The 26,547-nt window shown below is 39.3% G+C and overlaps 1 protein-coding gene across 3 annotated transcripts in view; it reads right to left on the bottom strand.

Annotated features, from left to right (window-relative positions):
- GSL10 (glucan synthase-like 10) overlaps positions 1-26,547 on the bottom strand; it is a 234,036-nt gene that overhangs the window by 51,856 nt on the left and 155,633 nt on the right. For all 3 annotated transcript variants that reach the window (XR_016432360.1, XM_090008729.1, XM_090008730.1), the window contains exons 29-36: positions 15,886-15,983; positions 15,695-15,785; positions 15,451-15,611; positions 15,252-15,361; positions 14,804-14,938; positions 14,576-14,644; positions 14,321-14,498; positions 14,107-14,221 (exon numbers count right to left, since the gene is read on the bottom strand). Coding sequence is in view for 2 of the 3 variants with exons in the window: in XM_090008729.1 (XP_089864855.1) it covers positions 14,107-14,221; positions 14,321-14,498; positions 14,576-14,644; positions 14,804-14,938; positions 15,252-15,361; positions 15,451-15,611; positions 15,695-15,785; positions 15,886-15,983 (957 nt within the window). In the remaining variant the exon portion in view is untranslated. The remainder of the gene's footprint in view (positions 1-14,106; positions 14,222-14,320; positions 14,499-14,575; positions 14,645-14,803; positions 14,939-15,251; positions 15,362-15,450; positions 15,612-15,694; positions 15,786-15,885; positions 15,984-26,547) is intronic.

Below are 26,547 nucleotides of genomic sequence, written 5' to 3' on the forward strand. Positions count from 1 at the left end.
TGCAGAGACCGGCGCGACCAGAGCATCGACCACAGGTCGTTAGAGTTGGTCGGCATCAGTTACCAAGAGAGCAGTATTGTGGCGAAGGAGATGAGGTCGTGATGGATGATGATGCCTTCTGGAATGAGTACCCCGCAGGTATGGTGGAGGCCTGTCAGCAAAGAGCACCAGAGCACCCCTCCACATACAGGGTGAAGCTGGATGTTCCAAAGTTCACAGGTCGGTTCGATGCAGAGCAGTTCTTTGATTGGTCTTATGTCGTCTAGTTCTTCTTCGACTACCACACTGTCGTTGAGCACCGTCATGTCTCCCTAGCGTCTACATGATTGAGAGGCCTACCGTAAACATGGTGGGTTGAGTTGCAAAGGTCGAATGAGCAACATTGGCTAGAGCGAGTACAGACATGGGAGGAGATGCAGAGGTTGATGCAATCCAAGTTCGTGCTATCAGATCACGCTGAGAGAGCCTATAAGGAGTACCTGACCCTGCGGCAAGACACCCAAACTGTGGCAGAGTATACTGCTGAGTTCCATCGTCTTTCCCTACGAGTGCAGATCGAGGAGACCGCTCGCCAGCAGGTCACGAGATATATTTCTGGTCTCCGTCTTGCTATTTTTGATGACTTCAGTTGTGTCACAGTTGAGTCTTTAGATCAAGCAAGCAGTTATGCCATGAACATCAAAGAGAAGTTGAAAATGAGGCAGGATTATTGAGTCTCCCGTAGTGACCAGTCCAGTCGACCTAAGTTGAGTTTCCCTACCAGGGGAGCGAGCTCCCCTAGGAAGGAAGACCCAAAGTCCACCCCTAGAGTTAACCCTAGCAAACCTGACCAGTCCGGACCAACGTACCACATCAGATCCAAAGCCAAGCCAAGTGAGTCTATCATTCGTTGTTTTAGGTGTCAGGGGTTAGGTCATGTTGCGTCCAAGTACCACACCATAAGCAAGAACACCCATTTCGTAGAGGGCATTGTTGAGTCAGTGTCTAATAGTGAGAGCGAGGGTGAGTCGTTTGGTGAGGGAGATGACGAGAAGAAAGTCATAGAATTCGACGGCAACGTCGAAAATTTGTGGTCCATCTGTCATGTTTTGACCGCACCCCGAGAGTCGGCCCTGGCAAAATGGTTGCGGAATAACATTTTTAGAACCTGGTGCAACTGTGAGGGGCACGCGTGTGATGTTATCGTTGATACTGGAGCGTGCGAGAATATGATGTCTGAGAGTGTCGTATCCACCTTGAACCTAAAAACGGAGAAACTGTCTCAACCTTACAAGATGACATGGTTAAAGAAGGGCAACAAGGTCCCTATCACCCAGCGTTGTCTAGTTCGGTTTTTCATGGGGGAACATTACCACGATGAGGTGTAGTGTGATGTAGCCCCTATGAGCGTGTGTCACATTCTTTTGGGACGTCCCTGGCAGTTTGACCGCAAGACCATTCATGATGGCCGTAGGAACACGTACTCGTTCATATTTAAGGGTCATATGGTAGTCCTTCTCCCGATCAAGGGGATCGGGTTTGTAAAACCCAATTTGAATATATATATATATATATATATATATATATATATATATATATATATATATGGGGACGTCCCAAAAGAACACATACCCGAGCCAGCCCTGTCCATCGAAAGGGGGCTTTCGGGGCTGGACGTGGGCAACACACAGGGGGCCGCCCGCCCACCCTGTGTGTTATAAAATGGCGAGAGGGGAGAGGGGAGGGCTTACGAGCCTCCCCCGATCCACGGACTCTCTCTCTCATCTCTCGTCTCTCCCCCTCTGTCTCTGCTCTCTCCCTCCCCGACTCCATCTCCCCCTCGTTCCCTAACTCTCCCACTCCGGCGAACTCTCTTCACGGCAACCACTCGCCGACGAGCCGCCCTTCACGGCGACGACCTCTCCGGCGATCTCCCACTCCCTCCGGCAGCCCAGGCAAACCCCCCTTCTCCTCTCGTTTTTTCCCCCCTCTTTTCTTCCACTGGGTTCGCCGGAAGATCGGCACGTGGCCGGCGGCCCCTGTCGTGCCTTTTTCTTCCTCTTTTCCGTCAGGCAAGGGGCTCTATCCCTTTGCCTTGGTCTCTTTTAGCAGGCAGGAGGCGGAGCCCCCTGCCCTTTTTACTGTTCCAACAAGGGCCATCGGCCCTTGCCCTTCTCTTTTAGGTAGGGGTCAATGGCCCCTGCCCCTCTCTAGACCGACAGGGGCCTCTGGCCCCTGTCCCGTGTTCTGTCGAGCAAAGCTTGGCAGGGGCCATTTGGCCCCTGCCTCCTCTTTTGGAAAGTGACAGGGGGCCTTTGGCCCCTGCGCTCCCTCTCTCTCTGCTCGTTTCCTTGGCAGGGGCCATCGACCCCTGCCCCTTTCTTTTAAAACCTGGCAGGAGACAAAGGCACCAACCCCTCCTTTCTTTAAAACCTAGCAAGGGCCTTAGGAGGCCCTTGCCCCTCCTTTTGAAGACCCAACAGGGGCCGAGGGCCCCTGCCCCTCTCTAAACCGACAGGGACCTCTGGCCCCTGTCCCATTTCCTGTCAAGCAAAGCTCGACAGGGGCCATTTAGCCCCTGCCTCATCTTCCGAGGGTCGCAGGTGGACATTTGGCCCCTGCGACCCCTTCTCTCTCTCGTTTTGCCTTCCGACAGGCCAACGGAAGGGGGTGGGAAGCCCCTTTCCATTCGAAGTAGGATTTCCCCTTGCCTCACGTTTCTTCAGGACTCAGCAGAGGCCCTTGGCCCTGCCTCGTTCGTTTAGAAAGTCGACAGGGGCCAAAGACCCCTGTCCCGCCTTTTGGGAAACTAGCAGGGGCTTTTGGCCCCTGCCGCCCGATTATGTCCGATAGACAGTTAAAATAAGCTCATGCTCGACCTTTGTTCCGTTTTCAATTAAGATACATGCTAATATCGTACTCTTGCAATGTTACGCAACGGAGCCCGTTCGCGCCCCGCGAACTAAACCAACGATCACCTACGCTCATAGATGACTTCTTCCTCGCAATACCCCAAGGTAGGAGAAGTTGCACAAGGACTTAAATAATTAAATCGAGCTTAAATAATTAAAGATTGAAAGGACCTAATTACATATTTATATACATATACGTATATAAATACACTTTTAATTCAAGGACGCGGTTTCACGATCCTTGTCCTTTGCTTTCGCATTTCCTGTTTTTGTTTGTTGTCGCGCTTTGCGCCTATGCTTTTTCGTTCGTAATTACTACTTACTGCATTTTAATTCAAGGACGCGGTTTCGCGATCCTTGTCCTTTGCTTTCGTATTTTCTGTTTCTGTTTGCCATCGCACTTTGCGCCCAGGCTTTTTCTTTCGTATTTACTACTTACTGTCTTTTAATTCAAGGACGCGGTTTCGCGATCCTTGTCCTTTGCTTTCGCATTTCCTGTTTATGTTTGCCATCGCGCTTCGCGCCCAGGCACTTGCTTTTCGCATTATTGTCTTTTGTTTTTGCCGTGCCATCGACTTAGCGTATTTCGGGAGGAATACCTTTTCCACTATTTTACCCGATATATTTTGGGAAAATCCTTGATATGGGACAAGATCAAGTTGTTGGGTGATGGGTTCTTTTGCAAAGCCCATTTACCAAGATCAGTGTCGAAACGCGCATAGCACCCAGACATTGCATCATCGGATGCGAGATTCGAGAAAATCACATGCCATATGTAGGCAAGTTGTTGATCATTTCGAAAGATTTTGAATGTTAAAAATAACTTTTTAAAAACATTATATCTTTGCGAAACACACTCTTGAGGCTCCTATTGAGGACCTATATCCCTTTCCTCGTAGTGTACTCTTGAACATGTGAGGCATGATAGTACTACGATGATTGGATGAGATGGTCTTATGACCTCGATTTGTGCTTTGTGCACGTTGTTGGAAAACACATATAAAAAAAATGGGAATCGCATTCATAGGCAAGATGTTCGTTTTGGTCTAATGGACCAGAGCATGAAGAATGAGGCAACGACTAAGAAACCCTGTCGCGCTCAATTCATCCTGGCTTCGTCAAGAGAGAGAACGAAGGGTACCAACTCCGATGGACAGACCATTTATGGCTTTTTACGGGCAAAAGACATGTCTTCCTCAGTCATCGAAGGTTAGGGGGGGATTAGGGCTACAATAGTTAGCCTAACACTTCTGCAGAAGTTGAATGCATCCCTATCAGGCCTTGGGGACTTACTCTCTCGACCATCGGTTGTCTCCATAGGAATAGGATTCAGTCAGACAACCGAGGTATCTTAAAATACGTAACATAATGAACATTCAGCTTGGTCTCGGCCGTTTCGACTCACGTGCCATGTATGTACCCGCATGGCGGGTTAACAAGTAATAACTAAATTGAGCATGTTCACCTTTCAGTTTGTTGTACTTAGTTTGTTTCTCCAATTTATCTGCTTAGTTTGCTCGTTACTACCTGTTGCATAAATTATTTATGGCTAATTTAATTCTTTCTGTTTTTGTGCTCACCTACTAGTTTTTCGCAAAAGTAACCCATTTCATGGGTACAGGTGACGAATAGGTGCAACACAGGCGATGACGCGACTGCAAGATGACTTCAGGATCTACTGTTTCTGGTCGTAGTTCCTCTCCTGGATATTTTGGTTTTTGTACAGTTTCCCTGGAGGGAATCCAAATTTTGTACAAACCAGGCACTCTCTTTTAATAGAAGAAATGGTTTCCTAAGTATTATTGCAGATCGTCCATAGTAAATCTTTGTTCTCTTGCTAACGTGCCTAAAGTTGTCAAACTTGACCTTTTCTTTTAAAGAAATTGTTTCCGCTGATTTAAAATTTAACTCTGTAAAGAAAAGAAATTTTTCAACTTTTTCAAAGGAATTTAGAAAGTTCGAAATTTTGGGGTGTTACAGGGTTTCCCACGGTGGATAAGCCTGAGCAAGTTCCCCGACTTAAACGCCTATCCTATCGGTCTTTCTTGAGCCATTGTCGGGAGGATTGTTATTGTTATGCCCTAGTGGCTAAGCCGTCGACGAGGACGTCCTTGCCCATTCCCGCAGGCATCGCGCCCCTTATTGAGAAGTTTTGCGACATTATGTCAGATGACCTCCCAGATGGCCTTCTATGCGAGTTGTGCAGTATGCTATTGATTTCATTCCAAGGTTGAGTCTCCCTAACCTACCCACGTATCGCATGAACCCATCCGAGCTTGCCGAGTTATTGAGTCAGGTTCACGAGTTACTGCAAAAGGGTTTTATTCGTCAGTGTGAGTCCTTGCGCAGTACCCGCCTTGCTCACCCCTAAGAAAGATGGGTCCATGCGCATGTGTGTAGACAGTAGGGTGATCAATCGCATCACTGTCAAGTACCGTTTTTCCGTCTCTCGTTTGGATGATATGATTGACATGTTGGTTGTTGCCTCTATTTTTTCCAAAATCGATTTAAAAAGCGGATACCACCAAATTCGTATCCGAGAGGGGGTTGAGTGGAAAACGGCCTTCAAGACAAGTGATGAGTTGTATGAGTGGTTAGTCATGCCATTTGGGTTATTTAATGCCCCAAGTACTTTTATGAATATGATGACCCAAGTGTTGCGTCCTTGTATATGGAAGTTTGTCGTTGTATATTTTGATTTATAGCGTATCTTTGTCTGATCATTTAAGTCACCTGCGTCAAGTCTTAGAGATTTTAAGGAAAGAAAAATTATATGTCAATGTCAAAAAGTGTGAGTTTATGACGTCCAGTGTCATGTTCTTAGATTTTAGTGTGTCATCTAATGGAGTTAAGGCAAATCCCGCGAAAGTCCATGCGATTATAGATTGGTCTACCGCAAAGACTATAGGAGAGATCCGTAGCTTCCACGGGTTAGCCACTTTTTACCGACGTTTTGTGAGAAACTTCAGCACCCTCATGGCCCCTATCACGAAGTGCCTAAAGGGTACTAGTTTTCATTGGACGCCTACTGCGAGAAAGGCCTTTACGATCATCAAAGACAAAATCACTAGTGCCAATGTCTTAGCCCTTCTTGATTTTAATGCAGTCTTTGAGGTTGAGTGTGATGCCTCTAAAGTAGGAATTGGCGCAGTCTTCAGTCAAAAACGCAGATCCGTTGCTTTCTCTAGTGAGAAGCTGACTCAGGTCAGGTGCCAATATTTCACTTATTACGTTGAATTTTATGTCGTGATAAAAGCCCTTCGTTATTGGAGGCATTATCTTATTTATAAAGAGTTTGTCTTGTACACGAATCATGAGGCATTGAAGTATCTGAATAGTCAAAAGAAGTTGAGTGTTTGTCATGCCAAATGGGTCAGTTTCTTGCAAGAGTACACCTTCACGATTCGCCATCAATATGGTACTCTGAACAAGGTAGTTGATGCTCTTAGCAGGAAGAACAGCCTTCTGATGACTATGTCAGTGCAGGTCACTGGTTTCGAGCAGTGCAAGGAGTTGTACCCGACGGACCCTGATTTCCAACAAGTCTGGGAAGGGTACATCTCCTCTGATCGCACAGTCGACCAACGATTTAGTATACATAATGGTTACCTCTTTTACGATAATAAGTTGTGTGTGCCTGTTTTCTCTCTTAGACTTCAGTTGATTTCGAAGTTACATGAAGGGGGACTAGTTGGGCATTTTGGACATGATAAGACGTTTGCTCTGTTAGATGAAACCTACTTTTGGCACAAAATACGCAAAGATGTTGTCAAGTTTATTCAAAATTGTCGAGTGTGTCAAGTGTCTAAGGGTCATCGTCAAAATAGTGGTTTGTATACTTGGTTACCCATCCCCGAGCGTCCCTGGGAGCATGTGTCCATGGATTTTATTGTGGGTCTTACCAAAACCCCGTGTCATTTTGATTCAATTTCAGTCGTTGTTGATTAGTTTTCAAAAATGGCTATTTTTGTCTTGTGTAAGCGAACCATTGATGCCTCGCTAGTAGTTTCCTATTACTTCAAGGACGTGGCCCGCTTTCATGGTTTACCTCACACGATCACTTCATGAGCCAAATCATGACACGCATTTCATGAGCCATTTTTGGAAATCGTTATGGGCCTTGTTGAAGACCAAGCTTCAGTTCAGTAGTGCTTACAACCCTCAAACAGATGGCCAAACCGAAGTTGTCAATCACACTTTAGGAAACCTGTTACGGAGTCTAGTGGGGGAGAATGTCAAAACTTGAGACCTAGTATTGCCTCAAGCTGAGTTCGCATATAACAGCTCCATCAACCGGTCTACAGGTAAATCTCTGTTTCAAGTGGTTTATGGTCGATCACCCACCCATATAGTAGACCTAGCACCTGTGTCAAATATCCCAGACCCAACCCCACTCGCATTTGATGTCATCGAGTACATACGTGATATCAACAGACAGGTCCGAGCCAAACTTGTTGAAAGCTACGAAACCTATAAAGCTTTCGTAGACCAAGGTCGTCATGATGTCTGGTTTCAAGTCGGTCAGTTAGTATGGGTTTACTTGCGTCCCGAGCATTTTCCAGTAGGTACCTATGGCAAGTTGAGTCCTAAGAAGTATGGTCCTTTTAAGATTCTTAAGCGGTTGGGTCTGAAAACCTACCTCCTTGAATTGTCCGAAGATTGGCATATTTCACCTATATTCAATGTGTCTGCTCTATATGCTTATTGTGGAGACAACAAGTCGTCAGAGTCGACTTCTTCCCAACCAGGAGAGAATGATGCAGAACAGGATGGCCCAGATCCATACAGCGTGACCCAGGCAGTGGACCGAATTTTCACCATGTGATTGGGGATCGAACCCAAGTAGTGGATCCGATCCAGATTCCCATACTGAGACGCAGAGAAGAGGTCCCTCTGCGTACCTACTCCAGACGAGCACAGAGAATACAGGCTGAGACGCCCCCAGATCCAGCAGCACACAAAAGTTGTCTCGGGTCCAGGACCGAACCCGACACCCAGATCCAGTTGAAGCCATTAAATACCCATCCTAGGGTTGTGTGTAGCCTGTTTTCTTTATGTTGGTTCACTACAGCGTTTCTTTTCTTTCACGTTGATTCGTTTATTTCTTGCATCCAGCCACTATTTATCAGTTTGTTTGTCATTTATCTTTTATCATTATAATCTTTATCAGCCCCTTAAATAAATTGTTGATTTGATCGATTGATCTGATCCTTTGCCATGCATTCCCATTGACTATTTTGTTGTTGCATGACTGAACGTGCACCAAAAGATCACCATCAACGTCAGACCTATTACGTGGTTGTTCATTTTCTGTCACTGCGTCGAAAATCAACAATGTCGGCATCCGTTTCGTGAGAGCATCGTGCCTCCCTGTACCAATTTATATAATGAGAGAGGACATACTAAGGCAAATTGTTGGCATAATCCTCAGAACAAGGGCAGGACGAATGGGACAGCATTTTCCAGCAAAGGAAAAGTAACGGGGGGACCGAAGGATGAGGATAAAGATAACGTGAAGAACCTCTTGATTTCTGCACTTTCAGGGTTGAATTTCAAACAGAATGAGCAAGGAACATGGTATATTGACTCCGGAGCAGCAACGCATGTTAGACGTGATGTTAGTAAGATCTCAAAATCCATTCCCTATTTTGAAAAATTCATTATTAAGACCGGCGATGGTACTCTTCACCTTATATCACATGTTGGAACTGTTGACTTTCCCCTTTCTAATTCTTTTCTAACTTTGTCTAATGTTTATCATTCCCCGAGCATAGTTAAGAATATTGTTTCTGTGTCTAAACTTGTTGACGATACTAACTCTTCTGTGAATTTACTCATTCTTCTGTGTGTGTTAAGGATCTTCTTACGAAGAAGACGCTCGTTGAAGGAAAGCGACAAGGAAATATGCATGTCCTCAAGGAGTCTCCCTCTTCAGTTTGTGTTGCTTCACCAATCTCATCAATCATTCAGTCAAAATTGTCGTCTTAGATTGTCTAAATGTAATAAGCCAAAAGTTTGGCATCATCGATTGGGTCATTGTGGTCGTTCGTTTATTGAAAAACTTGTGTCAAGTGAGCTTGTTCCAGAGTCTAGTTTGAATAAAAGGTCAGAAGAACCTCTTTGTTCCAATTGTTAGTTATGTAAGAGTCATATACTCCCCTTTCATTCAATAAATCAAAGAGCTTTAATTCCTTTTGAAACCATATACTCCGATGTTTGAGACCCTGCTCCCCAGCCCTCATTATCTGGCAGCCGCTATTATGTCATCTTCATTGATAGTTATTCTAGATTCACCTGGATATATTTAAACATAAATCTGAGGTGTTCAAAATCTTTTGTTCGTTCCATGCCCTTATTTGTAATCAATTTTCATCCAAAATCCAATATTTCCAATGTGACGGAAGAGGAGAGTATTTATCACACAAATTTACTGAATTTCTCCAAAAGAATGGAATCGATCGTCGTATATCTTGCCCACATACAGCACAACAAAATAGTGTTGCTGAACGAAAACACAGGCACATCGTGGAATGTGCCTTAAGTATGCTCCACAGCACAAGTGTTCCCTTCAGCTTATGGACAGAAGCTTTCCACACAGTGACCTATATCATAAATTGTCTGCCTATAAAATTGCTTCAAGATAGATCTCCATATTTTACTCTCTTTCAAAAACTTCCTGATTATAACGAAATGTGAGCCTTTGGTTGTGTCTGCTATGTCCACATTGACAGTTCTCAACGTGAAAAGTTTCACGACAAGGCGTGCAAGTGCTACTTTGTTGGATATGTTGACCAGTACAAAGGGTATCAGTGGTATGATTCAACCTCACGTCGAATTAAAATCTCACGGAATGTTGTGTTTGATGAGATTATTGCAGGAGAATCAGAAAGAGCAACAAAGCAGAGTCAGAGATAGAAGCAAGCAGTGCAACACAAAAGGGATGAAGTGTATGAACCGTGGATGGCTGCAAAACATTTTGATCAGATGGAAACACGAGATGATTGTTCGTGTAAGTCATCAACTGTTGCATAAGAAGAGGCTGATAGAAATTCTCAGACGGAGAAAGTCACAAATTCCCAGGTGAGTGCACCATCTAGGCCTGATGATGATATAAGATTTCAGGGACTTGTCAATACAAGAAGAAGAACAACAACACCAACTACGCCTTCATCCCAAAACAATTGGGGTCGGCGATATGAACCAAAAAAGAAAATCATTCTGGGTCTTCAACATGAATCCTTCTCCTCCAATCATTTCTATCCAATGCCATGTCCTCGGTGAGGTTCAAAGCATTCATATCTTTTCCTATCACCTCCATCCATGTCTTCCTAGGCCTACCCCGACCTCTTTTAACTAATATATTTTCCCATTTCTTCATCCTTCTAACTGGAGCATCATTAGGCCTTCGCCGAATATGTCCAAACCACCGTAAACGATTCTCTCTCATCTTATTTTCAATGGGTGCAACGCCTACCTTCTTACGTATCTCCTCATTCCGAATCTTATCTTTTATTGTATTTCCATACATCCATCCCAGCATACGCAACTCAGCTACACACATTTTTTGAATATGATGTCTCTTGGAAGCCCAACATTCTGTACCATATAGTAAAGTGGGCCTAATAGTCGTCCTATAAAACTTTCCCATCAACCACAATGGCATTCTACGAACGCACAACACTCTAGTTGCACTTTTCCATTTCATCCACCACACCTTTATCGTATGATTTACATCTCCATCAATTTCTCCATACTTTTGAATGATAGATCCCAAATATTTGAAACAATCATCCACCGGTATTTCTTGCTCACCAAGCTTCACTACACTCTCATCACTACTTCGTTGCTTACTAAACTGACATTCTATGTATTTTGTCTTACTCTTACTCAACTTAAAACATCTTGCTTCCAATGTTTGTCTCCATAATTCTAACTTAGCATTAACCCCAACTCTAGACTTATCAATCAAAACAATATCATCAGCAAACAACATACACCATGGTACATTTTCTTGAATTGATCTCGTAAGCTCATCCATCAAGCAAATAGGAAAGGGCTTAAAGCAGATCCTTGATGTAACCCAATTGTTATCGGAAAATTGGTTGCCACCCCTTCACAAGTGCGGACATTGGTTACTACCCCTTCATACATATCTTTAATTATACTAATGTACTTGAGAGAAACACCTTTCTTCATCATTGTCCACCAGAGAACGTCCCTAGGTACTCTATTGTATGCCTTCTCCAAATCAATAAAAACCATGTGCAAATCTTTGTTCCTCTCTCTATATTTTCAATAAGTTGTCTAAGAAGATGTATAGCTTCTACAGTTGATCTTTCAGGCATAAAACCAAATTGATTCTCTGATATCATGACAACCTTTCTCAACCTAGACTCGATCACCCTCTCCCAAAGTTTCATAATATGACTCATGAGTTTTATACCACGATAGTTTGTGCAATCTTGTATATCACCCTATACAAGAAGAAATGGCCATAATAATGACTCATGCCCTGACGCTCAGCCTTGGAGGTCTGGAAGAGCCCGTCATCCCATTGAAAGATGGGTAAGTTATGATAACTTCTCCATGGATTTACAACTGTTTATTTCTCAGGTTGAAAAACAAAAGGAACCGAACAATTTTGCAGATGCATCTAGATCAAATAGTTGGATAGAGGTCATGAACGAAGAGATGAAAGCGTTGCACGAATGTGGAACTTGGGAAATTGTTCCACGACCGCACAAAAATGTAGTAGGATCCAAGTGGGTCTACAAAATCAAATACAGGTTCGATGGATGTGTTGAACATTATAAAGCACGACTTGTAGCTAAGGGTTTCACTTAAGAATATGGACAAGACTATGATGAGACATTCAGTCCAGTTATTAAAATGGGTATTATCCGACTAGTTATATGTTTGTCAGTACAATATGGATGGACTCTCTGCTAGCTTAATGTCAAGAATGCCTTCTTGCATGGCGACCTAAAGGAAGAAGTGTACATGGAACAACCACCTGGATATGCAAAACATGGTCCCAATTCACATGTCTGCAAATTACGAAGGGCTATTTATGGTTTGAAACAAGCATCTCGTTCATGGTTTGATAGTTTTTCGCTTGAAATTCAATGACATGGGTCCTTCAGATCTCAACATGATCACTCATTGTTTACCTATCGAAATCAGCAGGTCAGTACTCTACTTATATATGTAGATGATATTATTCTCACCGACAATTCTGATGAGCATATAGAGACCATCAAGGACTTACTGGGAAGAAAATTTAAAATGAAGGATTTAGGCATGTTGCGCTATTTCTTGGGAGTAGAAGTGGATCAACAAAATGAAGCCTTATCCCTGACTCAACATAAATACATGATGGGTTTATTGGATAATGCAGGGATGAGAGATTGCAAGCCGTTATCTACTCCTAGTGTGTTGAACCATAATCTAAGTGCCCAAGATGGAGAATCTTATCGTGATCCCAAGCAGTATCGTAGCCTTGTGGGAATGCTTCAGTACCTCACTTTTACTAGGCCTGATATTGTCTAGGGAGTGAATCAGGTATCACAGTTTATGCATGATCTTCGTACTGAACAGAATGCAGTTAAAAGGATTCTTTGATATTTAAAAGGCACGATTGGAGATGGTTTATTTTATCATCGGTCTCAGGTTGAGGGGATCAAACATCAAATCATCGTATATTCAGATGTGGATTGGGCTGGAGATCCAGATGACCGAAAATCAGTTTCGGGATATTGTGTTTATTGATGGAAATTTGGTGGGGTGGAGTAGCAAGAAGCAACGAGTTGTTGCCCAATCTAGTACAGAGGCAGAGCATCGGTCTATGGTTGCAGCCACCGCAGAAATCACTTGGATGAGGCATATCCTAGACGAGATAGGAGAAAAGTTTTTGCTTGCCATACTCCACTGTGATAATCAAAATGTCATTCAAATTGCTTTTATTCCTATTCATCACGGCCGTACTAAACATATAGAAATTGATCAACACTTCACTCGGAAGAAAGTTGCAGACTTGTTTATCAAGGGTCTCACTAGTATATGTTTTTGGTACTTAAAAGGCAAGTTGTTCATGGTTCAAAACCATGCACAACTTGAGGGAGGGTATTAAGAATAAGAATGATAGTCGTCCAGAGGTATTTTTGTCACTTTACTCTTCTATAACTTTATTGTTGTATTTTTGTATTATGCTATTGGGTCAGGTGCTTGGGTTTGGAGCAGACCCGATATCCATTGTTATATCAGATCTACACAGAGTAATATAAATATGAATTAGGGCATGTTCTCACAATAGAGAGAAAAAAAAAGAAGGAAGCCTATCTTTGTTGCAGACGTCTCCAAACCTCTCTCTCTCGTTCTACTGCGTGAACACAACTTCGGTGATGAAATCTTTCACTTCCAACCATTGTTCCAGATTCCGAAGATGATGATGATGACCTACTTGCCAAAAATATGGCCCAACATAAAGAGATCATCAAGCGGCAATTGGATGCAAAACTGAGAAAAATTTGTCCTGACCCCTGATGTTTGGCAAATAGGCTCTAGAAGATAGTTTAGTTTTAGGATCTTTATAGTTTAGATTCTTTAGAACTTTAGAGATGAAGATTGGCATGTAAGACGTTGGTTAAATGTAATGTTTTTAGTTATCATGAACTCTTAGTAGTTCGGTTATGACTTATGACATTTTAGTATGACTTGGATGTGAATTTAATATTGTTAGTTAGTTTGTTAAATGTAAGGCTTTAATTGTGTTTAACATTTAAAATACGTGGTTGTCTTTTATTTACATTGTCAAACATCAGTTTCATAATTTGTTATTAATTTATGTAGTTGCCTTCATATGTAATTTTATGGTTTCATTTTGTGCAATTCATCATTGTTTTATGTGATATGATTTTTTTTAGAATTTATGTTAATTTTTTTTTTTTCAATAATTTTTTGGAATTTTTTATTAAAAAATTACAATACGTTTACGATATGATATGGTGTTACTTTGTGCCCGACCGATATAGGTAACGATACGATACTTACAACATTGGTTTCAACAACAAGCAACTATTTCCCTAGAAAGTAAATCAAAAGTGACCACCCTAAACAGTTCCAGAAGTTGAACCTGAGATGCAAGTCCATTACTTTTATATTCTAACAACCATGTAGAATTCTAAGAGAAAAAAAGTCAAAACATGATAACATAAACCTTGTCCTTCCCATTGATATCTGCCTTAACAAGTTTTGAGTAAAACTCTGTGAAAGGTTTTCCATCATTGAATGTCTCAACTTCATCGATAAATGCAATCCTAAGGGCTTCATTCCTGCAGCCAACAACAGATTTGAAAAGTTAAAAAAAACAAACATATGAGTGTGCTGTTCTTAACAACACATAAGAAAATTCTAAATACCATCATTTTTACCTTTGCATCAGTAAAGCTATATCTGCAGCCTCTGGCTTTTGCTCTTGCTTTTGTTTGCCGTATATTTGACATGTGACCACATAAGTAAACTTTATATCTGCTTGAGCCCGAGCATCACGGGACAACTCAAAACCTTCGGTGTTTGTTGCATCATCACACGATAGAGTCTGTTCCATATCTGGAGCAGTGTAGATAGCATTGGAGTAAGTAAACAAACCAAAGAGAAATTAAGCCAAGAAATAACCGATCCTGTACCTCCTCGAGCAATACTTTCAATGTAGCTCTGCAGCATAAGTGCTTTTCTGTAATACATCATCCCACGAACTAAACATTTGAGAGCAATTAGTTTATGACATAAGTTGATCAATTTGCTCAGTGAACTTTCAAGAAAACAGAATATGATGCCACTTAAAGAAAAAAACTACAAGCAATACTGGCTAGCTGTCCATAAACAAGTAACAGAAGCCACAGAAAGAGGTTTACCAGTTCTGGCTAATGTCTGCCCACGATAAGATGCCCATAGCCGAAGCTCCAGTATATCACTCAGATTTTCAAAGTTTTCAGAGTCTGGTGCATCCTCCTTTTTGCCTAATCTGTCCAGAAAATTCTTCCATTCATCTAATAAAAGATTCCACAGTATTAGCTATACAGGAAGATCTTATAAAAGAAATTAACAATACATGAGTCTTTTGAGAAACTATAGACTAAAGACAAGTTTTCCTCCTCATCCTAGTTCAGTTCATATAAGAGAAGTGACAATTGCAAGAGTCTGTATGCCAATAAGTGCAAGTGTAGGACAAAGCATTCATTAATGAAAAGAAACAGACACATGAATTAAATAAGAAACAACCTTCTACAGTCAAAATGGTCAATGATGTGTTTCAAATGCCAAAATATTTAGAACATAAGTTTCCCAACAATTAGTGAGTACCTGGAAATATCCTCTGGAGATAAAACAAAATAGATATGCCATCTTCATTTTTCTTTTCAAGTTCCTTCATACTATACATAACAATCTCAGAATAATATGGAGTAAAAACACTGCAAAACAAATGTAAACATCATATAATTAACTATTGAAATGTCGACAAGTATATAAAAATAAAAAAAACAAGACAGGAAAAAGGAACCTGAAGGAAATCGTCTCGCGCGCTGGCCTAGCTTTAGGCATTTTCATGAACAGTGAATTTGTAAAAAATGTCAGTCTTCGCCTTGCCTCCAAGTTCTTGGGAATATTTACAGCAGAGTCTTTGATGGTCAAGAGTGAATGCAACCTCTTAATTTGTGCTCTCTGCAGGGAGTCTAAAATTACTTGGTTTCTATTATAGTTAGAATAGAAGTTAAATTATAGCAACAATGGTTAGAAGAATATACCAACTCAGAGTCTTTCGGACATTTTAGCTCAGAAAAGAGGCGTCCTTCATTCCTTGCTTTAGATATACTGCTCCACATCTCATAGTTTGACCTGAAACATAACATGCACATGAAATTTCTAGCATTTAACAAAAGAGAAAAAGAAACAGAAAGTCAGAAAGGAGCCTATGAGAACAGGTAATCTTTAGTACCGCATGTCGACTGATAAAACATCATGCATAACTACATCATAAAGATCTTGAACAGCTTTGATAGCCCCCTTGGCTAACTCCTTGGAATCCTCCGCTTTCTGAAAGAGACGAAGCAAAACAAACAAGAAAAAATAAATATTCATCCTAACAAAATAAACTCTGAGACACCATGATTGAAAGATTTTAAATCAGACATAGAACATAAATAGAAAATGAATGTCAATATATCTTTCTAAAATCAATATAAAAACAAATAAACGATACCATATTCTAGAGGCAAGAACCAAAAGTACAGTTAGTAATGTTGCAAAAGCCCAAACTTAACTGAAACCCTAAAAACAACCAAGAAAACCCAACTAATGTTACAAGAATCAGACACCTAGAAACATGCACAGAAGAAATGCATGCATGAACAAAGGAGTTAAATATATCCCTCAGGCAAATGATAAAAAATGAAGACCAAGTCTACCATTTGCTTAGAGTTACAAAAAGAAAACCTTTCTTCTGAGCCTCTTGATTTTAAGAACACATTCAATTGGGTACGGTCTGACATAGAAGATGGCTAAATGTTAAGAAACATGTTCATTTCAAGGCATCTACATCAATTTCTGTTAAAATTTCATTCAATTCCAAGTCCATTTATATATTGCAATGGTTGCTGTAAGAAATTCAAGGTACAATCCAAAGAGTAAATTGTCTGCAGTATCTTTGTATGTTTTTGTATGCATCTATCTGAAATCCAAAGTAGAATAACCATCTATTCTCACATGCCAATTATGGTTATAGAACTTGCTTAACGAGCACAATGATAAAATGGTTCGGCTCCACTATTTTGGGGCAAGATACACAATAACTCCGATTACAAACGGATATTTCAGGGAAAGATACATACTAACTCCGCTTTCAAACTGTTTCCCATTATGACAACCCAAATAACAGTGAATGAAAAAGGTCTCACATCATATATTAAAGCCTGAGGACTAAGTACAGCAATGGTTTCAAAGAATGAAATTGGTATCACCAGATATACTACTAGTCAAGAATTTAGCTCCTTTTAAAGAGAGTTATTACTTGCATCATTTTTGTGATATCATAGGACAGTTCTTCACAGAACCAAGTGACATGTCTTTTCATACAATAGTACATTGTACTGTCAAACTAAACAAACAAATCATTGGTGAAGATATTTCAATCTTTCTATTGCAATAGTACAATAAGCAGAATAGATGATTGTGCCATTTGCACAGAACAGAAATACCAGTATGGCTGGGGCTACTAAAATATGTTTCATGAAACGCATTATAGGCTTTAGAGAATATTTGCAAGGAAATGCACAAACTGATCATTTATAATTTATGCTCTGAAAGGATGGTTCAGCAGATTAAATCAATGCTCAAAGGTCTAAGCACTGGATTATCAAACTTCAGTTGGTGAAATAAATTACCATTCTGACGAACTCAGTTGCTATTATGTATGAGATCCACTGCCAGGAAGATCAAGCTTTATTGTGTTATGTTTTAGTGGTAGAATGCTATTACTTGTGGCAACATAAAAGTGAAATTCAGTTGCATAATCATGGCATGAAAACCATAAGGAATAATATGGAATCCATATTGATAAAGCACAGATACCAAAATGAATTGGGGCAGCACCCGCATTCTGTTACTAACAAGTACTGTTTCCGCAACAATATAGCATCACACTAAAAGTGCTACTAATTCACTTATCTGAGGAAAAAAGAAAACAAAGAGTGCATGGCTTGCAACATAGTTAAATAGAGAACTTGTGCAGCTTGGCTACAAGATAGTACTTACGATAGCATTTTGTGAAGCATCATATCGTGCATAGTGGCATCTATATACAGTACTTGTTCAATGTCATGGACATTTCTATCCCTGGTGAATTCCAAGCATGCTATGCACAGGGTCAAACGCAACACCAAGTGGCTTTTACACACCATTAGTTTGTATTGGTCTTCCTTTTCCTCTGCACCTGTAGTGGTGGCATCATTGTTAAAATGTATTATATATATATATATATATATATATATATATATATATATATATATATATTCTTGTAATACCCTATAAGGGTAAAACTCTCCTTTCCTATTTTACGCATATTCCCCTTGGAATATGTTTGTAAGTTTTTCATATTTATTTTCCATTTCTTTTTCTTTTTGAGCCATTGTGGGGCCCACCATATAGACGTTGGGCCCCTCCAACGGTCACAATTGTGACCGTTGGAGGGGCTCCAACGTCTATATGGAGCCCCTCCAAGGTCTCCTCTCTTTTTGTATTATAAATAGGGGTTAACCCCCTTTGTATTCTTTAAGCTTTTGGGAAAAGCTCTTCATTATTCAATAAACATTTTATTTCATCTTATGTCTTTGTGCATTTGTGGTTTATTCTATGTGTTGTGCCTTTGAGCACACTTATTTCAAGTATTCTTCTTGTGCCTTTGTGCACACATTACACCTAGTGCTTTTTGTGCATTTTGTCTCTTTGAAGACATTTTTACATGGTATCAAAGCTTGGTCTCTAAAAGAATAGATCGTGTATTGCCTCGTCCCGGTGGTCACCTCGAAAAGCTAAGTGCTTTTATTCTTTAAGTCTTGTCTTTTCTCTCGTAAGCTTCTCAATGGCGGAAAAAGATTCTTACTTTTTCCTTGGTTTCAAACTCAATGGGTCAAACTTTCATGTTTGGGCCGGCAATATAGAAGCTCACATCAGGAGAAAGAGACTTTGCGGTTACATCTAAGGTACGATCTCGAAATTTGAACCAAAAATCACTACAGTGGAAAAGGGGAAAATAAAAGTTCTTGATGGAGAGGAAAGAACAGAATACAGCCAAAAGCAAAGAGAATGGGAGATGAAAAATTATAAAATTACCTCATGGATTTTCTCTTCGGTCGAGACTAGAATCAATGCAAAGATTTTGAAATTCAAAAAGACATCTCAAGTTTGGGAATATCTTGAGAGGATGTATACCTTAGAGATTTATCCCACAAGTACTATCTCCAAAAAAAGGCTTTAACCAGAGTTACCAGTCGAGGAAGCGGGAGCGGGAAGCGATACGGGAAGCGGGAGCGGGAAGCGAGGCACTTTCAAAAATTTAGGAAGCGGGGAAGCGTGGGACCACTTAGAAGAAAATTCCGAACCGTCTCAGAAACGACCTAGGAAGCGAACCGGAAGCGACCTAGGAAGCGAACCGGAAGCGAGGGGGAAGCGAAAAAAATGAAAAAAATGGGGAAGTGAGGGGGAAGCGTGGGGGAAACGTAGGGGAAGCGCGTTTCCCATTAAAGGGGGAGGCGCTTCCCATAAAAGGGAAGCACGCTTCCCAAAAAAGTGGGACGCTTCCCCTCACGCTTCGGAAGCGCGACGTTTCGCGCTTCTGAAGCGCGCTTCGGGGAAGCACGCTTCCCCTTTTGCCTAGGCGCTTCCGGTAACTCTGGCTTTAACCCTTCAACAAGGCGAATTAACCATTAGAGAATATTCTGTCGAATTATCATCCATTTGGGATGAGCATGCTATGCTTAAACCAAAATAGAGTGGGAAAGCCATTGAGATTCAACACAAATAATTGGAAGAAGAACGGTTTTTTAATTTTTTAAATAGGCATAGACCCGAATTCGAACAAATAAGATCTTCCCTTTTGTCCTTTTTCACTTCTCCACCTCTTGAAGATGTTCTCACCAAACTAAGTGGAAAAGAAACTCGATTGGAAATGAGTAAAACAAATTCAAGTGTTCTTGCTATGCCTCCAAACAAAGATGAAAATGAAGAAGCATATGCCACGTCTAAACCAGGAAACAACTTAAAGACATAAACCTCCGCATTTTAACAAGTATCAAAATCAAGGAGCAAGAGAAGATGGTGGCTCAAATAGAAGCTACCAAGAAAGAGATTATAGTAAGATTATTTGTCATTTTTGCAAAGAATCGAGTCACATTAAACCCGTTTGTCCAAAATGGAAGAAAATGATGGCCACAACATTTCAACCACATAAAGAGGAATGACCATCCACATCCAACAATGGATCTCTATCATGGAAGCTCTCCAACCTCTTCTCAAGGGATCTATTTTTGGGGCCGCCATGTCTACCTTCTCTCATTCCGGTAAGATTTCTTGGCTTTTAGATTCGGGTGCCTCCTTTCCTATGACTCCAAATATTTTTGCACTTTCCGGATACACAAAAAATGCATCTCCTTCTTTTGTCCCAACCGCCAACGGTGCTTCTCTTGAAATTAAAGGATTTAGAAATTTTAAAAGTCAAAGTTTTTCTATTCCTAAAATTAGATTTATACCTAAGTTAAATTTAAATTTGTTTTCGGTCTCTAAACTATCGGACCATGGATCTAATAACAAATTCTCATCAAATAAATGTTGGATACAGGAACGTTGGTCCAGAAAGTTGATTGAGGAAGGCTCTAGGAAAGGAGATCTTTACTACATGAAATTTCTCCAAATTCTAAAACACTCTTTTTGTGACATTGCCCAACATAAAGATATAAATGTTTGGCATAAGCGACTTGGGATATTGTCAAGCTTTTTTATTTACATTTTGTTAAAAATCTATATAAAGATGATTTCACTTGTAATGATTGCATTCTTGAAAAAATGAGAAGCTTACCTTTTAGACAAAGAACTATGTTAATAACCAAACCTTTTGAAATTGTGCATTCAGATGTATGAAGACCGGCACCCATTATATCTAAAGGAGGATTTTCTTATTATGTTATTTTTGTTGACAATTATTATAGATTTTGTTGGATGTACTTCCTCAAGCATAAACATAAAGTTTCTTTTTACTTTCAAGACATATCACACGATGATAAAAAATTAATTTAATGGTAAAATAAAGATTCTTAGAACCGATTCTGGAGGAGAATATCTCTCAAATGATTTCAAAAATTATCTTGAAACTAATGGAATTATTCATAAAAAATTATGTCCCAAAACACTCCAACAAAATGGCTTAGTCGAAAGAAAACATAGACATATTATTGAAACTACTAGAACGCTACATATTTCTCAAAAAAATTTAAAAAGATTTTGTGTTGAGGTGGCTCTTGCATCCATCTATCTTATAAATCGTCTTCCTTCAAAAAACTTAAATAAAATATCACCTTTTGAAATTATGTATCAAAAGGAATCCGATTATAATAGGCTAAGAATTTTTTGATGTAAATGTTTTGTTCTTACTGACAAAAATGATAAACTTTCACCTAAAGTCATTCCCTGTGCATTTCTTGGATATTCGGAAACGCAAAAGGGATTCAGGTGCTATGATATTAAAAATGATAAATTATATGTTTTTAGGAATGTAACTTTTTTGGAAAATGTTAGTGGTTTTAAAGAATGTGAATCTCATAAAGAGAATGTGGACTATCCATTTTTGTTTGACTTGTTATCTAGAAATGAGGATATTTCTAGCAATGATGAACTAACATATAATGATCTTAGGGATAATGAAAATATAGAAGAAAAGAACCTCTAGTGATCCTATCACCTACACGCATGGATATAAAAATACCTTTAAAAGTGCAATTAAAAAATATAGTGAATCTAGTGAGCCATCCTCCACAAATAACCCAAATCTTAGAAGAACCGAAAGAGTTAGAGGAATTCCTTCTAAATTTATATATTATTAATCCTTTTCACCTAAATATAGAGCATGTCTTAATGTTATCCATTCGCACATAGAACCTAAAAACTTTGAAGAAGCCAAAAACATTATCAAATGGAGGAAAGTCAAGGATAATGAACTTAGAGCCCTTAAAAAAGATAAAACTTGGGAATTCTAAGATTTTCCCAATGGTAAGAAAACAATAGGATGTAGATGGGTTTTTAAAGTCAAAACCAAGAGTGATGAATCTCTTGACGTCTAGTTGCCAAAGGGTATAGTCAAGAATATGGAATACACTACGATGAAAGATATAAAGTCTGTCAGATGCCTTATTACAATTGCTTTTATTAAAAATTGAAACACATATCAAATGAATGTCAAAAATGCTTCTTCAATGGTGATCTAAACAAAAAATTTATATGGATGCTCCTTCAGAAATGGATATTCCTAAAGGTAGATTTTTTTATTACGAAAAGCCCTTTATGGACTAAAACAAACTGCCAAGCCTCGGTATGATCGTTTTAACAATTTAATGGTAGAAAATGGACTTGGCTCATGTTATTCTGACACTTGTTTGTCAAGAAATCTGATGCAAGAATAGTGATCTTGTTATTATATGTTGATTACAGGTGATGATGTCAAAGGAATTAAGAGTATTAAATATACATTAAAAGCAAAATTTGAAATATCAGACTTCGGATTTCTAACATATTTTTTGGGCATTAAAGTTGTTTATTCTCTCATGAGTTATTTTTTGTCTCAGACTAAACTTGCATTTGAGGTCATTGACAGGTCAGGAATTACAGATGACAAAATTTGTGAAACTCCTGAAGTAGTAGGATCAAAGATGAAGATTGATGAGATTCCTCTAGAAAATCTTACTCCTCACAAGCAACTCGTTGGTTCATTGATGTATCTTAGCATTACTAGGCCAAATATCTCTCATGCAGTGCATGTTGCGAGTCAATTGAAGCATCCCCAACATCAGTTCATATAAGTGTCATTTTTTGAATTATCAGATATGTGAAGGGGTCCATAAATAAGATAGTATTTCTATCTTCATCTTCTGAGTTAAATTTAATTGCTTATACTGACTCTGATTCGGGAGATAACCCAAATAACCGTCACTCCACCATTGATTTTTTTATTTTTTTAGGTGAATTTTTTGTGTCTTGGAGATGCAAGAAACAACAAAAAGTGTCTATGTCTTCTACGGAGGCTGAGTATTGAGCCATGGCAACTACAACCATGAAAATTGTTTAGATTCAGCAATTATTGAAGGATATGAGGGTTCGTGTCCAAGGACCTACAAAGCTATGGTGTGACTGTAATGAAACAAGGTATAATGGAACAATAGGGAAACAAACACAATGCCAACAAAGGGCTTTAATAAACTCACTTAAAGTTGGTCACTAATGGACCAAATACAATCTCAAAAGAGATAAAAATACCAAACAGCACAAGAGGCATACAAGCCTATAAGATGGGAAAAAAACTCTGGAGAAAACCCTCAAATGCTTCTAAAGACATGGGAGGCAGTCCAGCTCTTTGGACTGCCTTCCAACAGTCATTATTATGATTGTTGGGTGGCAGTCCAACGTCTAGTTGGACTGCTTCCCAACAATCATATTTTGACTGTTGTGCACAATAGTCATAAATATGACTATTGTGCCTAAGCTATATGGCAGTTTATTTATTATAATGTTAAATTACATTTCAGTCCCTAGTGGATTGTACTATATGATAAAAGACAAAAATACTCTTATCGGGTATTTGGATACAATTTTATTTTTAACACTCCTCAAACTTATGGGAAAATCACAAAAAGTTTGCTAAGAAGATACAAAAATTGAGGTAGTGGAAGAGCTTTGGTGAAGAAGTCTGCAATCTGAAATTCGGACCGGACATATGGCAATGTAATGGTCCCCTTCAAATATTCTTCGCGAACATAGTGACAATCCATCTCAATGTGTTTTGTTCGCTCGTGAAATGTGATTGTTGGCTATATAGATGACACTTTTATTATCACACCATAGCTTTGAAGGTTCTGAGACATCAACACGCATATCGGAAAGTAGTGCTCTCGTCCACACAACTTCGGTGGTTGTGGTAGCCATTGCCCTGTACTCAGCTTCCGTAGAGGATAAAGACACTTTCTGTTGTTTTTTGCATCGCCAAGAAATGAGAGAATCACCTAAAAATACACAAAAGCCAGTAGTTGAGTGACGGTTATTAGGATCTCCTCCCTAGTCAGAATTAGTGTACGAAATAAGACTTAAAGATGAGGAAGAGGATAAGAATAGTCCTTTAGATATAGTTTTCTTGATATATCGAACTATTCTTAATATTGCACTCATGTGGACGGTTGTGGGCGCATGTTGAAATTGACTTGCGGAATGTACGGCATGCGCAATATCTAGCCTTGTAATGGACAGGTACATCAACGATCCAATAAGTTGTCGATAAGGGGTTGGATCATCTAATAATACTCCATCTCCAGCTCGCATTTTCGCATTTATTACTTCAGGAGTATCAGCATATTTTGTGTCTGTGATTCCTGAACGCTCAACAATAGCAGCTGCAAACTTGATTTGAGATAAAATATATCCTCTTGGTGAGTAGGCTACTTCAATTCCTAAAAAGTATCTCAAAAAACCAAGATCAGTCATATCAAAAGATTTTTTAAGCAAAATTTTAATATCTTCAATTTTCTTTTGATCATTCCTTGTGATGATCATATCATCAACATACAAAAGAAGAATGATCAATGAGGTACTTGTAGATCTCACAAAAAGAGCAGTGTCGGTGTAACAAGATTTAAATCCAAGTTTTAATATCGTACCACTGAACCGATCATACCATGCTTTAGGGGCTTGTTTAAGCCCGTATAGGGCTTTTTGAAGACGAAAGACCATGCCTTTTTCAATAGACAGACCAGGGGGAGGATCCATATATATTTGTTCATTTAAGTTTCCGTTGAAAAATGCATTTTTAACATCTAACTGATATATCGGCCATTTTTGAATGGATGCTATAGCAACTAGAGTTCTAACTGTAGTCATACGAGCTATTGGGGCAAAGGTTTCTTCATAATCTATACCATATTCTTGAGAATATCCTTTTGCAACAAGTCTTGCTTTATATCTCTCAAGAGACCCATCACTTTTTGTTTTAATTTTAAACACCAATCTACACCCTATTGTCTTCTTTCCGATAGGAAGAGGTTGAATTGCCCAAGTGTGAGCCTTGTGTAATGCATCTAATTCAATTTTCATGGCTTCAACCCATTCATTTATATTTTTGGCCTCGTTATAGTTAGATGGTTCATGATAGGAATGAATGGCTAGAAGACATGCCCTGTAGTTTGGTAAGAAGGATTCATATGAGACAAACCTACTTGGAGGCCTATGTGTTCGTTCTGACCTTATAACACTAGTTTCTTCAGTATTTGTTAATTGATTATATTTGTCAAGGGCACATGGATGTTCCCCAGTATTTCGTCTAGAGTATTGAAGAAGATCTTGAGATGGTTCACTACTTGAGTCATTAATAGACTCGAAGGTTTCAATATCATTACTAATACCTTTATTGGGTAACAAATCAAATAAGAAAGCATACTCAGATTCTTTCTTAGGAACTCAAAATCAAATCCACTGTCATTTTCTAGAAAGGTAACATTTCTAGAAACATAGAGTTTATCATTTGTTTTATCATAACATCGATATCCTTTTTTATTATCAGCATAACCAAGAAAGACATTTTATGGCTTTAGGAGAGAGTTTGCTATATTTTTTAAGAAGCACGAAGCATTTACAACCAAATACCCTTAGCCTTTTTAAATCAGGAGAAATTTTAAAGAGTTTTTCAATAGGAGACTTGTTTTCCAAAGTTTGAGAAGGCATTCTATTTATCAAATAGACTGCGGTTAGGGCAGCTTCAGCCCAAAATTGCTTTGGAATTTCTTTTGAAATAAGTAGGGTTCTAGTAGTTTCAATGATATGACGATGTTTTCTTTTAGAAATCTCATTTTGTTGAGGTGTCTTAGGGCATGATTTTTGATGCACAATTCCATGATTTTTTAGATATAATTGAAATTCATTTGAAAGAAACTCTCCCAGAGTCAGAGCGGAAGACTTTAATATTTGTTTTAAATTGATTTTTAACTAAATTATGAAAGTTTTTAAAACATGAAAAAACTTCGGATTCGAGTTTTAGAAAGTAAATCCAAGTATGTCTACTAAAATCATCTATAAATGTAACATAGTACGAATAACCACCTTTTGACATAACAGGGGAGGGACCCCCACACATCTGAATGCAGTAAATTCAAAAAATTTGTGTCACAGAGGTTCTATACCCAAAAGGTATCATTTGCATTTTTCCAAGTATACAATCTTCACATACAAAATTTTTATCTTACAAAATTTTTCTAAAAATGGAAAAAGAGATAATTTGGATATGCTTGGGTGTCATAATCTTTTATGCCAAAGATCTATATTAATGTCTTTGACATGATTACAAAACGAGTATTTTGGTAAACACAGGAAATCCATGTAGTAAAGGTCTCCTCGTCTATAGCCTTGCCCAATCAGCTTCCCTGACTGGAGATCCTGCACCCAACACGCCTTAGATGAGAAGAATACTTTACAACCATAGTCAACAATTTGAGAGACCGAAAAAAGATTCAAATCCAGTTTGGGAATGACTCACTTTTGGAACAAAGAATTTTTTTGATATATCATCAAGGTTTCCAAATCTTTTGACTTTTAAAGAGGTACCATCGGCAGTTGACACACATGAAAAATATGATTTAGTGCAATCAGATAATAGAGACTCATTATGAGTCATGTGGAAAGAAGCACCTGAGTCTAGAATCCAAGAGGTCTTACCTAGAGGAGACGAGGAAGAGAGATGGCAGCTCTGAATGTAGAAGGTGCAGCCTTAAGAAGTTGTGAAACGGCTTCTGCTATTTGAGCAAGATTTAATTCATTGAAGTTGCCCCCTTTTCTTGATTCTTGAGGTTCTTCACTTAAG

The sequence above is a fragment of the Nuphar pumila genome, chromosome 6 (assembly GCF_984573655.1).
Source record: "Nuphar pumila chromosome 6, dmNupPumi1.hap1.1, whole genome shotgun sequence".
NCBI classification, from domain to species: Eukaryota; Viridiplantae; Streptophyta; class Magnoliopsida; order Nymphaeales; family Nymphaeaceae; genus Nuphar; species Nuphar pumila.